The sequence below is a fragment of the Plectropomus leopardus genome, chromosome 3 (genome assembly GCF_026936395.1).
Source record: "Plectropomus leopardus strain MGB_pleo_1.0 chromosome 3, ASM2693639v1, whole genome shotgun sequence".
Lineage (NCBI taxonomy): Eukaryota > Metazoa > Chordata > Actinopteri > Perciformes > Serranidae > Plectropomus > Plectropomus leopardus.
In genome coordinates this window covers 37,734,279-37,749,578 of record NC_142178.1, presented here as the reverse complement: position 1 = coordinate 37,749,578, position 15,300 = coordinate 37,734,279, and the positions used below count along the sequence as shown (strand labels likewise).

The following is a 15,300-nucleotide window of genomic DNA, read 5'->3' as shown; positions in this document are numbered from 1 at the left end:
ATATTTGAAAACCGATCTCGAAGGCTAAAAACTGCAGAAACCAAACCACAGAGGTCTGCAGGATTTTTTTTTTTTTACTGCAAACGATTTACAAACACTCGAAATGCCCACTCACGCCTTATAAAATCAATACGGGAAGTCTCCAGGGCTCTGACTCGGCGCAGAGGACGTAGGAGGGCAGTAAGTGGAGTCTGGTACCTGGAGGCCAACTTGTTCTTCTCCTTACGGGACCGGGCTCGGGCCACGGCGGGCAGGTCGTTGACCGGACCCATGCCGTCGATGGCGGCGTTGAGCTTCTGCAGCTGCTCCCCGATGTTGTGCAGCTTCTGGGGGTTTGGTGTCAGGTCGCTGGCGTCTGTCTTGCGAGCTTTGCGGCGTCCTTTTTTGCCTGGACAAAGGACGATAGCATGAATGCAACGCCTGTCTGTGAAGGGCTTTCAGTCCTCAGTCTTTTCAAACCCACCAGTGTAAGTCTAAATTTAATGCTGTGCAGCAAGATGCTGTCCAGATCCACATTACTCTGGCAAGATCCCAAATCTGTCACCAAGAAATCCTTGGAAATATGATGTAAGCGTGCAGCTACAAAAAAGACATCCTAGCTTTTAATATCTCAATCAAATGTTAGAATAAGCAGCTACAGAAAACATCAACGTGGCAATCTGAAATGTTAATTTCAGAGGCTTTACTAGTTTGTGATTGTTTTTTTGTGCATTAAAGGGAGTGAATCAAATCTTCTGAAGAACAAAGGCTGCCAAACTGCTGCACAGCTTCACTCCTGCCTGACGCAAGATTCACTTATCAGGGAAATGATGAAAAATTCAGATTTTGACATGAAAGTTGTATGTAGGGCACATGCCTGAGGGTCCTCGATCCCACTGGTGTCACATGAGAGAAAAGAAATGGGACACTTTTAGCTGCAGTGTGAATATCGTTTTAATGACTACTGCTGCAAAAAAAAACACGTCTTACATTCAGAAGATCTTTACACCTCCATGTTCACCTCTATGGGATCACTACCAATTAATCTAATTAACTTAATCAATTAACTTTCTGATTAATCAGGTCATCAGATTACTCCAACACTGAATAATGCATTTTTGTGATTCCTTAATATTTTATAGAATATATATACAAAATGTTAATAAAAAATTACTTTGATCCATTAACCTTTTAAAATCTGTTTTCTTGTACTGCGTTCATTTGCCTTTAATACGTTATTTAACCCTTTGGAAACCTGAGCTAATTGGTATCTATCTACAATTTTGGAAATCTGAGAAGCCCCTGACGTTTGATATGAGGCTGAAGGAATTAGCGAATGTTGTACATTTGGAGAATATAAGATTTACTTATTCAAACAAGGAGAAACTCTTTCAGAAAATCTTGCAACCTGTCGTTAATCTGATCGGAAAATTGTATAAAATGGTTAATGGTCTAACGGGTTGTATGTATGTCAATAACCTGCAACTTGTGGTTAAGTGTTTGTCTTTATTTCTGGTCTTTGTTATCACCAATGTCCTGTTTGTTTCTTGTTTTTTTTTTTTTTTCCATCTTTTTCTGCTTACGCAGTTAATGTTTTCTTTTTTGTTGTCATTTCTTTTTTTAAATTGTATTCTTATGTCAAAAAAATATGAGGAAGAAAGTTAATGACTTACTCTGCTAGAAGTGTCCCACAAATTGCAACAAAAAATTACCTGAAAAAAGGGTGATTCAAATTATTTAAAAATAACAATTAAAAAAACAAGGGAGAAATGTCCAGAAAATTGCATTCATAATTATTATAACTATATACTGAAAATTATTTTTCAAAAAATATATACATATGTTTTTACATTTTTTAATTTGCTTTTTTAAATGTAATTTCTGTTTCTTTTTTGTTTTTAACGTTTCTTCTTTTTTCAGATAAATTTCTTTTGGTACATATCTTATGTACAATAAACCCTTTAAAACCATTTAAAAATATTTTTCCTGTGCTGAGTTCAACTGTCTACCACAATAGTTTAAACTTTTGAATCCCGAGTAAATAGCTTTTGTCTGTTTTCAAAAACAGGGGTAAAAAGGTCATGAGCATCTTGGTAAAAATGACCTGCAAATGGCAAGAAAGTAGCAGCTTTAGATAATTATTTTTTTTAAAAACCTAGGTAAATATTTCCAGGGAACAACACTTGTAATTATCATAATTAAAATTATACAAATTATTTTACTGAATAATTCTAATTTTTAAACAGTTTTTTTTCATATGATTTCCCTATTTATTTGTTATTACTTGTTTTTTGTTTATTGAGGTTTGTTTCTTGAGCTCATTTTCAGGTACTTTTCTTGTCTTTCTATGTCTTGCTAATTTCTGTGTCATTTCCTGTTAAGATATTTAGTGCCTTCTCATGTTTTTGAAAGAAATCAAACCAATTTCTTCAGGTTTCAAAGAGTTAACAGTCTTATCTTTTCGGTGCTGTGTAGTTCTCACCTTCTCGGCGGTACAGTGTGCTGGGTAGAGTGCTGGAGCTCCACGACAGAGACCAGTGGACGTCTCCGCCCAGTTTCTTCTTTGTGGCCGACTCTCGAGCGCGTCGGTACTCCCAGAAACAGCGGCGCTTCGACGGACGCTCGCCCGGCTGCCTCACCGGCTCGGCCTCCACCTCTGAAGGGAAAACAAATCAACAGAAAGGTCAATTTGTGATACAACTTTTGTCCCAGAGGAAAGGCAAATTCAAAATAAGATCTCTTCTTTGTCCAGCCAAGGTTTTTAGACAAAACAGAGCTCAATATAATATCAAGGTGAGATTTTTACCTTTTTTCTCATACTCTCCTAAATTCAGCTCCTGAGAGAAAGCTTTCCTCATGTCCTGGCCTGATACTAATCCAAGATCTTAAAATACTCTTTTTTTCTCTCACTGCAGTGATCATTATTTTTCTGATAAACTCAGCTCAAGAGATAACGGTAAAATTCAAAAGAACATTTGAGTAGCTCATAAATGAGCCTACAAAATTTCAGAAAGTCTCAGTGATCAAATTCAAGTCTTAACTCGCGTTTTGACCTGTTCTCAAATTTGTCTAATTTCTGAGAAGCCTACGAGCACAGGAAAAACAAAAAACTGAAAAGCTGATTTATTAATTATATTATTATAAAAAATAAATATTCATAATAAACCAAATAATCCACAGTTCACAAATTATTCAAATAAATTGAGTTATTATAGGTTACAAGATAACTTAGTTAACTGGTGAGACAAACAGTGAAATAAAAAGTTTTTTAAGTTATATGTTTAATCAGTTTTTCCCATCTCTCAAATATATGGTTTGGTTTCTAATTCTCATAGTTATCCTCTCCATTACATGGATGTCATTCACAAGATCTTTTCATTTATTATGATTTAAACTGTCATTTTTTAACCAAATTCTTGTTATTAGTTTAATATTGCTACCCGTATCATTTAGACTTTGCATTGTGTTCTATGCATTTTTGTTCGTTGGTTTTTATTGAATTAATGTTAACTGGCTAGTTATTTTTTCTGCTCTTTGTTAGAAAGCAGTTCATCATTGAGTCTAAGTGGATGTTTGGTTTAAATTTGAAGAAATTCCCTCAAGCTGTTCTTGAGATAACGTGTTCACAAAAATGAGTCGGATGGACAACTGGAAAAAATAATGCCTTCGGCCACAGCTATCACCAGCATGGACACATAAATGGAAAATCACGAAAATCTGTCTTTTCATAATACCGTCAAAGTGGAACAAACCTGGTTAGAGTCTGGCAAAGAGCTGGAAACTGTGGTTCAGATATTTCCCTCAGGTGTTGGTCCAACAGAGAGACATCACCATGAGTCTGATTAAAGCCCACGCAAGGTTTTTATGTCAAACTGTTCTGCTCTGTGTCTCATCATGTCTGATCTAATCTTCACTTTTTTAATTTCACTGTGAAACACACTGCATTTAATTACAATTATCACTATATAAAAGGGAAAGAACTGCTGAGTCGTCAACAAGTTTGATTAAACTCTGGCTGATCTGTGATGACACATTTTATAACATCTCCTTTGGCAACAAATCTGAGAATCTCACTCTGTTGTTTTCGCTGTGTTTTGTCGCTGCAATCATTTTGATTCCAGCAAATACAACTAAGTTCAGCAGCAACTTTATCAGCAACTTTATTTTTAACCTGCATCGACCAATATTCAATGCAGGGTTCACACACACATTTTCATGGATAAAATTTCAAAACTTTTCCATGACTTTTCAAGGACCCATAACAGAATTTTTTCTTGCCAAATTTGCCAGTTATTTTTTTTTTAACATATGAAATTCAAACTCTGTTCAAACATGATTTCAATGACCTGACATACATGAAGGGAGAGACAGGATGTGTTGAGAACATGGAGAAATGTATGCATTGGTAAACAAAACATTGTCACACATCGTTAATTTTTATATCCTCGGAAAATGAATGAAACAATGTCATCGCAAAAAACAAAATTCCACGACTTTTCCAAAACTTTTGAAAGTTTATTTGATATTCCATGACTTTTCCAGATTTTCCACGACCCTGTCATGGTAAGTCAGCAACCTGTAAAAACCACTTGAATGTCTGGATCTTTAGTCATCAGAGAGACAAGATGAGCACACGTTAGCAGTTGCTGGGCTAGTGGGCCATCTCCAACATGCCAAACAGGGACAGAAAAACACTGATTTCTAACATAAAACTGCTTTATTCTGTGTTTTTACCAGTTTACCACCACCTGGTCCATTTGTTTCAAAGAGGACAGATGTTTTCAGTTAATTCAGCTCACGGTAAAGGCTTCCTGAATGTTTGGATCTTAAGTTATCAGAGAAAAAGGCGAGCACATATCGGCAGGAGTTAGACTGATGACCTGCCTCTGAAATGCCAAACAGCATTGGAAAAACAATGATTTGTAAAATGAAACAGCTTCATTCAGTGTTTTTAGCAGCTTAAATCACTGACTACATCTGTTTTAGAAAGAAGAAAACATCTGTGGATAATTCGGCTGATGGTAAAAACATCTTGAACATGTGGATCAGAAATAAGATGAGCACACATTAGCAGGTGCTGGCCAGTTTGGGATGTGCCAAACAGTGTGGGTGAAACCCTAATTTGTAACATGAAACTGCTTTATTCAGTGTTTCATCAGTTTAAATCACCTGGTCTATTTGTTTTTGAGAGCAAGAAACCTCTGCAGATAATTTGGCTCATGGTAAAAATCTCCTGAACGTCTGGATGTTAAGTTATCAGAGAAAGCAGGTGAGCACACATTAGCAGAGTAACCCGCCTGCAACATGCCAAACAGCATTGAAGAAACACTGATTTGTGCAACGAAACTGCTTTATTCAGTGTTTTACCAGATTAAATCACCTGGTCTGTTTATTTTTGAGAGGAGATCTCTGCAGATAATTCGGCTCCTGATTAAAAAAAAAAACCAAAAACAGAACAACGAGGAAATCTAACTGGGACACGTTTTAGCTGTCTGCAATCTGCAATCCTCACCACTAGGTAACACGAAATCCCCCTAAATCTTACACACTGCTCTTTTAAATCTGGAGAAACAGCATTTATAAAATGTCATATTCAATCAATCCATTTAAAAAATAATAATTATTGAATGCAATCTGGTCACTTACAGATTGGGACTACCGAAAAGAACCACTGATGCAATGATCCAAATACAGAATCAATACCCCAGGCAGGTTTTATTCAAAATTTATGAACGTAACAGAACCTCATGCATTATAACGGAGGTGGACAACATTGACAGCCATATTTAAGATGTTTAATAGAAGAGAAATACCCTGCGACTTAATGCGACAGATGAAACCCCAATCATAACTGACAGGTATTAATGTTGACGTTTGCCTGGTATGAAATCACGCTGCGAACCCTAATCCACAAACACACGCTGTATGTCCTAATGACAAAGCCACCGGCAGCTAAAACTGTATGCATGTGTGCTGCTTCGGAGGCAGACACCTACACGAGCACACAGACGTCACAGAAGATTAGCCTCAGGCGCACAGAGCCATGAATAATGCTATCATAAATAATACAACATGCAAAGCTCCACCAGCAGAAGAGACGCGTCTTCAAAATCCACCAGAGCTGAGTAAAAAAAATAAATTTTGGAAAAAAAAACAAAAACATGCTGCAAATAATGAAAGTAGTAATTCCTGGCGGGATTAAATCAGATTGAAAGTTAATAACCATGAAGTCCTATCCGAGCCATTAGCGAAGGCTATCTGTTTCTCACACACACACACACACACACACACACACACACACACACACACACACACACACACACACACACACACACACACACACACACACGGCTTATGTAACATCATGTCATCTGGTCCAGTCTGCAGATAGCGCCATTGTCTGCACTCTCCCCTCACCCTGATCTTTCACTCCGAGGGGCTTCGTTTTCTGTATGGTATATATATAAACACACACATTATTCTCCTTAACCTTCTGTCCAACTCCTACACACACACACACACACACACACACACACTTCTCCATCCATCACACAGCTCGACCAGGCACAGGCGCACACACACACACACACACACACAGCCACAACAATAGAGAGCAACAATGGCGTCTCGCGACCGTCGAAATATGACCCGGGCTGCTCTTTGAGAGCGAGCCAGGCGACCTCTCTATTACCTCCCAACAAGAGGCCTGAGATTTGTTTATCCAACGCCAGGACGATCAGAGACAGCGAGAGCCTGGGAAAAAAGATGGTAATCTGAGGTGAAGTCAGTTTACATGTGCGTTATCTAATATACGTGTTTATGTTTCGTGTCCTGTTGTCTGGCCATGAAGTCACCTCTGAAATTTAAACCATTTATCGGCACAGCAAGCTTCAGCTGATTAAGTGTCGAGAACGCAGCTTTAAAGTCCTGATGGATGTATTAGAGAAAATGATCACTTCTGCCAAGACGCTTAAATTCAGCTGTTTTTTGTACGTATGTTGATTATATCTTTAAAAATAATTAAATTAAATTACTCCAGAGAATTAATAATGTACTTCAATAAAGCTGGACTTAAAAGAGAGAAAAGTTCAAAGTTTAAAAAAAATAAAATAAAAATAAAACAATAAATAAAAGGAAAAGAAGAAAAAAGAAAATGACTTAAAAATATTGAGAAATTAAATTATGTGTATAGCTATATCTTTGACTTTAAGTTATGTATTTTTTATTATCATTATAAATATATTAATATACTAGTTATTTATAGAGCTTTCTTTCTTATATTTCCTTTGTTTTTAAATATTTTTTATAAAACTCCACTCCTCTCACACACAAACTTTTTAAAGCTAATTTTCAGGTCATTTTCTTGTTTCCTTTTCTTAATTTCTTGCAATATGCAGGACATGTACTGCCAAGTTTCCCGTGCTAAAAAGTACTACTGTACATGACTAGTACATGGACTGGGGAAAAAAAAAATTCAGCAGCGTGCAGATTTCATTAAAATAAGGCCAAAGTGCGAGAACAAGTCAAGCAATAAGTGGCTGGTTTTTGGTGCAGATCCACAAGTTCTGCAGTTTAAATAATGTGAAAATAATCCTGCATCAATCTAATTTTTCTATTAATATGATTTTTTATACAGAGTAAATAATGTCTAAACCTTATTTACTGCTAAAATAAAAGACGTAAAGGCTTATGCAGCCTTGAGCGAGGTATTCATTCTCTGGGCCAAGGCCAGGATTTTAGAAATACTGAGTGAGGTCATTATTATGCCGATGCCCTCGATAACTCAGCAAGAATAAAATTCTTGTGGAGAAATTAGTTATTTATTTATTTTTATTCTAAAGTAAGTTTTACATAAACTGGATCGAAAAATACAGGAAAATAATAACCAGCTGCAACTTCTCCCAGTTAGAATTCCTGCAGTGTTCATCGTTCAGGATGAACACCCCAAAACACACGAACCAGGTGATTTAAACTGGTTAAAAAACACCAAATTCAGCAGTCTCACTTAAAAAATAAATAAAATATAATGAAACAATACTTTTCTGACACTCTTCTTGCAAGGAAGTACTAAAGTACTACAAAAATGTAGATGCAGAAATGCAAAAATGTGAACGTCCGTATCCGTCACTGGTGTTTGGTTTGTCCATTCTGGGCTACTGTAGAAACATGGTGGTGCAAAATAGCGATCTCCATAATTAAAGGACAGCTCCCTATGTAGAAATAAACAGTTTAACAGTCTAAGGTAACAAAAACGTAATTCTAATTTTAGGTGATTATACACCAGAGAAAACATACTTATCATATCATATTTCCTTCCTGCCAATATATACCCCTAAATCCTACATACTGCACCTTTAAATGGAAGTTTTTCATGCCAGATATGTGTGCATGTGCAGGCTTTAAAAACAAATATCACTCTAGAAATGAATGATTAAAGTAAGTTGATAAGTCACTATAATTTTGTGTCTGTGTTTGTTCAGACGTCATCGTTATCTGAGGGGCTTTGTTTCATATATAATTATACAGCATCACTGTCACATACTGAAGCAGTGCAACTTGCTTAGTTTTGATCATTTTCTAAAATCCCTCAAATTGGTTTTTAAATGCCTTCAAAAATCAGCACCATATATTTTATGCAAATTTATCAGCAGGCAAAACAGTGGTAGGAACACCAGGGGCACAGCAAGCAACTGTAAAATCACACATCATAAAAACGTCCTCAAGGCAGTCAGCTTCATACACAAAAGGCTCCAAAGAGTGGAATACAATACCACCCGAAATACAACTAACAAAAGATACTAAGGTTTTCAACAAAAGTGTTAAAGGTTTGCAGAAGCAAAAATCAGAGATGTGAGCATTTTTCACTATTTTATGTCTGATAGTTGAGTGTTGTAAGTACAGGTTATTTTGATATTTGTCTTGTTTGTGTTGTAATTCTATGTAATCTTGATGTAAATATGTTTTACAACTCATTGCATACATGTTATTGTATGTAACCTTCATATTTTTTTTTCGTTTTCTTTACTAAAAGCTAACTAGGGACAGGAGTTTAATCTCTGCATGTGAAACATCAGTAACTGTAGCTTGTTTGTAACAGGCAGAAGTTGTACTTTGTGAACTTGCAGTGTCCCTATCAAATAAACTACAGTATATGAATAAATAAACAAATCTAGTTTTGACTTCTTCCTTGTAGCATGTGGATGCAGTAGGGCTGGGAAACTCCTGAGACCCCACAGTACAATATAATAATATGATACTAAGATTCAAAATTATTGACATTTTTTGTGATATGTTGAGTATTTTAATAACAGTAAACATATTGCAATATATTGTGATTATTACCTTTTAACAACTGCAAATTATGTCCGCAAAGGTAAAATTAGTCAACATGTGTTTTATCTAATAGACTTTAAAGATTAAGTTTCTTTTTCAGTCATTTTATTGCAGGAAATTCTATCTAGTGGAATGAAAAAGCAATTTGTAATTGAACATAGCAAGTTTATAGTAAATTCATATAGTGAAATATCAGGATACAATGCTGTTTTCATTTTACCCCTCCCCTAAAACGCAGAGGTCAAGGGTCAAAGCTATCACATCAGGACAATAGCTTGTGTCCCATGTTTCAGAGCTACTACTCATGAAAAATTTCTCAGACAGCAAAGCGATGACTTCAAATGTTTGTTTGTTTGTTTGTTTGTTTTTGTCAGACAAACAGTCCAAATCCCATATGCGGAATATTGCAATAACAAAATACATATTGCATTATATTGTGACCTTTTCACAAATGAAAATAATGTCCCCAAAGGTAAAATCTGTCAACATCTGTTTATTCGAATAAACTTTAAACAGTAAAGATCCTATTTAAGTCAGTTTTATTGCAGCAAATTGTATCTAGTTGACTGAAAAAGCAACTGAATTTATTGTTCTACTTAAAAGTTTAATTTGTATTTGTAATAAAATACATCACATTTATAGTTAATCTATGTTGCAAAATATCACAATACTAGGCTGTGTTCATTTTTCCACCTACCCTAGAATGTAGAGGTCAAAGGTCAAAGCTATGGCACCGGGACAATAGCTTGTGTCCTGTGTTTCAGAGCAGCCACTCATTAAAAATACCCCGTTTCTCAGAGAGCAAGGCGATGACTTCAAATGTTTCGTTTTTCCTGACCAACAGTGCAAATCCCATAAGCTGAACATTGCAATAACAAAACATATATCGCAGAATATTTCGATTTTAACCTTTTTACAACTGCAAATTCTGTGTCCAAAGGAAAAATTAGTCAACGTGTTTTATTTGATATACTTTAAAAGATAAAGGTCATTTTTCAGTCTTTTTAAATGTGGAAAATTGTATCTCATGGACTGAAAAAGTTATTGGGAAAAAGTTAATTTGTATTTGTGATCAAATCTAGCAAATTTAGAGGAAATCCCCACCCCACCCATGAATCTGGAGGTCAAAGGTCAAAGCTATGGCACCGGGACAATAGCTTGTGTCCTGTGTTTCAGAGCGGCCACTCATGAAAAACACCCGATTTCTCAGAGAGCAAGGCGACGACTTCAAATGTTTAGTTTTGCCCGACCGACTGTCCAAATCCCAAAGACAATCAGTTCTTCGCGAAGTAGAAACAAGCAGTTTTTTGCTTAAAAAACAACTCAAACAATTAAACAATCATCAAAATACTCACAGATTTAACTAATCAGATAATTGCTCCACTGTGTAGCCACAATATTTGTGAATGAGCTGAGTGAGGTATGAAGAAATAATGAGGCAGCGGCTGAATGTAGCCGGCGTGTTTGTGTTGCTTTTGAAGCCGCTCTAAACTCCAGCTCTTCTGTAACGCTTGTTTAACAATCTGCTTCAACTTTCATACCCTATTTAACATGTTTTCGACTACAAGCACCCCCTCCCCAAACAGACACGGCGCAGCGTGGCGGCTGCAGATGGTATTTGTATACATGAAGAGACTCCAACCCTCAAAGCCGTTTCATAACAGTAAAACTGAAGCCACTGAGGCGCTGTGTTGTCCGGGAATTACACCCGCAACTTTGGTATTTAATGTGCCTCTACTCAGCCAGCCGAGTCGCACCAGGCGGTCTGAGGTCGAGTCTGGACCTGAGACAGATTAAAATGGTTTCCGTGTGGGCAGACGGGCTGCTGGCAGCGCCGCGATGAGCCGAGATCATACAAACAAACTGAGAGCAGAACTCACCACATTCAGTTTCCGAGGAGCTGGAGAGCTCGGCCTCCACCGCCGTCTCCTCCGCTCCCTCCTCTCCTTCGTCCTCATCCTCTTCTTCCTCGTCCTCCTCCTCCTCGTCCTCTTCCTCCTGCTCCTCTTCTTCCAGATCTAGCTCGGTTTTGGCCTCCTCTCTCCCCTGCACCTCCTGCTGTGTCTCCCCCTCTGTCTGCTCCTCTCCCTGGCTCAAGGAGTAGTTGTGCTCCTCGCTGCAGTGCTCCAGAGCCAAACCTGCCGCCACCGCCGCCACCACCTCCTCTTCCTCTTGTGCCACCTGATAAACCTCCACTGTGTGCTCCCTCCCATCCTGTCCTCCTCCGGGCGCTCTTCCTGCAACAAATAACTCCTTCTCTGTTGTCGTGGTAACAGAAGTGCGCCCCTCCTCCCTCCCTGCGGCAGTGACTTCCTGGATGAAGGGAGGTGCTGCTGTGTGTCTGCTCCTCCTCCTCCTCTCCTCCTCCTCTTCCTCCTCCTGCTCCTCGCGGCTCCTCCCCCAGCGGCCCATCAGCACGGCCTCCTCGGAGCACGCCAGCAGCTCCCCTCCCACCCCGAGGCCCAGCTTGGTGTAGCGAGCCATCTCGTCCAGCGCAGACACGTCCCAGCGCTCTGGGTGCAGGTCCTCGCCGAAGCCACCGTCGTCCACCAGGTCGCTTAGCAACTCAAAGGGCCGTTTCCTTGGCGATGCCGGGGAGCCCAGCATGAGGAGCACACTCTGAAAGGGTACAGAGATACTTAAATATGAGTGATTTGGAACAGACAGATTTAACAGAGCTCCTGCATCACATGTCAGCGTGCTCCTTTACAAATATAATATACAGGAGGAGGTCAGTGATTAAATATTCGCCCCGCTGCTTCCTAATTAAACTCATCGTTACAGGCGGCTTTTTAGGCAAGTAGCAACAGCTTGCTCCATACAATGATAATATGCGGAAAAATAATGCAATCTTCATCACAGGAAGGCTCATAAAAAGAGTTTAATTTAATACCATTATCAACATTAGTTATATTAATAATCTGTAATTTAATTATCTACACAGGCTGCTCTTCCTGAAAGCCTATATGCTTTAACAATAAGACAGAAGGTGGCACCCGCAGAGTGATAATTATGTGCAGCTTGATATTGAGTTTAGTTCTACACAAAAGCAGACAAGCAAAGGCAGGATCACCGGTGTGAAGTGATGTTACGGGAGTCCGTTATATAATAAACATGCACGTTCTTGTTCACGCATTTTTTTAATACTTCTTAAGAGCTGAATGAATGATAAAGGGACTGTTTGGATTTTATGACGCTAGAGTCAACTACTACGACGGAGGATTAGGAGCCATGTTAAAGAAATGAAAAAGTTAGACTTTGAGAATAAAGTCAGAATATTACGAGAACAAAGTCTTTATTTTGAGAATAAAATAGTTCAGCACTGTTCACCCTTAAGATCAATATCAGTTTTGTTGAGCTGCATTCAGGCTGATTTCTGTAGCATTTACCTCTGAAACCTGAGAAAATTGGTTTGATTTCCTTTAAAATCATGGAAAAACATAATAAGCAACTTGACAATAAATGCCAATGAATGACTTCAATGCAGAAAAAGGTGACATGGAAATGATCTGAAAATTAGCTTGCTGGATTATTAGATATTATCAAAATAATTCCAGAAAAATTATGATTTTCTTAATTATGTGTTTACAATGATGTTAGAGAATATAAAAAAAAAAACATTATTTTTTAATTTTTGTAGCACTTTCTTGAGGTAATTTCTTTTTTTGCACATTTTCAGGTATTTTTCTTACACCTAATTTTTTGCTAATTTTTGGTCCATTTCTTGTTAAGTTGCTTTTCGCCCTGTGTTTTTGAGAGAAAAAGAATCAAAATCAGGCCATTTTGCTCAGGTTTTAAGGGGTAAAATCATTGTTTTTCTTAATGGAGTCTCACTTTAAAGAGGGCGATAACAGAAAGTATTCTAAATATTATTAAACTTATATTGTTTTTTTAGGTGTCTAAAATATGCCATCAAATCATTATTTTGCAAGCCAACTGGCATGCTCTTTTTTCCATCAAGAACAAATCCAGACATAAAATTCAACACCCAAAAATCACCCCTTTTTGCACTTCAATTGCTGGGTGGCGACCCCATGCGAGACTGTCTACTGGGGAGTTTCAAATATTAATAAAATAAATAAATCATACTGTTAATAAGACACCAGAAAAGTCTGCTGTTTCTCAAACAAACAAAGCTCTGCCGAAGTCTCACTGTGAGTCACGTGACTCATCGTGAAATTCGTGGCTTTCTCCGTCGTCTCACCTGGTCGTACTCCGTCCTGCCCCCCTGTGGCGACATGGCCAGAGGGTAGGGGCTCAGCAGACCCCTGTGCCCCCCGTAGGCCTCGCCAAACGCAGGCTCCATCCCATTCATACCCGGCTGCCAGGCAGGAAACACACACACAAAACACACACAGAGTTAGATAGGGATCCAACAGGAAGACCACAAGGAGGTTCACTCAGAGGTGACGGGTGAGAACGGTGGGCGGTTTCGGCGATGTTCCTACTTTACCTGAGGCATGCCCGAGGCAGGAGGGTGTCAGGTCGCGGTCACAACGTCGGTTCAAGTGAATCAAGCTGCAAAAACAAAAAACAAGTTCAGATTGGGGAGACATCAAGGAGACAAGAGAGGACAAAAAATGTAATGTGTGAAAAAAGATTTAGTGTGTCCTATTACACGGTAAAATCAGTATGCCAGAAATACCAGGATGTTCTTCTGCATCTGGTCGCATTTTGCAGTTTGCAAACTAGCAGAAAGGTTTCCTGATGGTTTGTGTCGTCGTTTGTTTTTCAGCACTAATTTGGGTTTTTAATGTGCTAACTAGCATCAAGACAGTCTTGTGGTTTTAATTTTAAAATTGTGATTACAGACGACCGCCGTTTGCTGGCGTGGAGAGTTGTTTTCTCAGGTTCAGAGTATATGTGCTGGTTGGCTGTCAGTTGTAGTTTTTGCGGTGTGTTCATATGCAGCTTTTTGGCTGAGATACAGGCAATGTGAGGTGATGCAACTCTATACATTATAGGAGAGCAGCTATGAATATTTCATATGTGGCTTTTGGTAAGTTTTTATCATCTCTCCACAGCCAACACTAGTTTTTCTACTTTTGTTATTTTATTGTTGACTTGTTTTACATTTAGGTTTACATTTCTTCGAAAATCATACAGATATCTGAGGTCTTTAGTCCCGTTTACAGTTAGCATTTTAAACAAGTTGCTCTTTTTCATTAGGTTGTATTGGACTCTGAACGCTTTGTCTCATTGAAATTCATATCATGGTGACATGTGTTGTATGCTATACTCACTGGCCACTTTATTAGGTACACCGTTTCAACTGCTAGCTAACACAAATATCTAATCAGCCAATCACATGGCAGCAACTCCATGCATTTAGGCAAGTAGACGTGGTCAAGACGATCTGATGAAGTTCAAACCGAGCATCAGTGTGGGTAAAAAGGTGTTTTAAGTGACTTTGAACGTGGCATGGTTGTTGGTGCCTGTCAGGCTGATCTGAGTATTTCAGCAACTGCTGATCTGCTGGGATTTTCACACACAACCATCTCAGAGAATAGTCTGAAAAAGAGAATATGTCCAGTGAGAGGTGAAAATGTCTTGTCGATGCTGGAGGTCAGAGGTGAATGGCCAGACTGGTTCAAGCTGACAGAAAGGCAACAGAAACTCAAATGACCACTTGTTACAACTGAGGTATGCAGAAGAGCATCTCTGAACACAACAACACATCAAACCTTGAAGGAGACGGGTCACAGCAGCAGAAGACCACACCAGGGTGCCTCTGCTGTCAGCTAAAAACAGGAAATTGAGGCTGCAATTTGCACAGGCTCGCCATTATTGGACAGCAGAAGATTGGAAAAGCGTTGCCTGGTCTGATGAGTCTCAGTTTCTGCTGTGACATTTGCATGTTCGGGTCAGAATTTGGCGTAACCAACATAAAAGCATGGATCCATCCTGCCTGGTATCGACGGTTCAGGTGTGGGGGATATTTTCTTGGCACACTTTGGGCCCCTTAGTACCAACTGAGCACTGTCTAAA

At 38.6% G+C, this 15,300-nt stretch overlaps 1 protein-coding gene across 7 annotated transcripts in view; it reads right to left on the bottom strand.

Moving 5' to 3' along the window:
• LOC121942120 (uncharacterized) overlaps positions 1-15,300 on the bottom strand; it is a 51,380-nt gene that overhangs the window by 18,549 nt on the left and 17,531 nt on the right. For all 7 annotated transcript variants that reach the window (XM_088074971.1, XM_088074970.1, XM_042485230.2 and 4 more), the window contains 5 exons: positions 13,766-13,830; positions 13,517-13,633; positions 11,193-11,931; positions 2,462-2,635; positions 199-388 (listed from right to left, as the gene is read on the bottom strand). In XM_088074971.1, coding sequence (XP_087931097.1) covers positions 199-388; positions 2,462-2,635; positions 11,193-11,931; positions 13,517-13,633; positions 13,766-13,774 — 1,229 coding nt within the window. In that variant the 5' untranslated portion in view covers positions 13,775-13,830. The remainder of the gene's footprint in view (positions 1-198; positions 389-2,461; positions 2,636-11,192; positions 11,932-13,516; positions 13,634-13,765; positions 13,831-15,300) is intronic.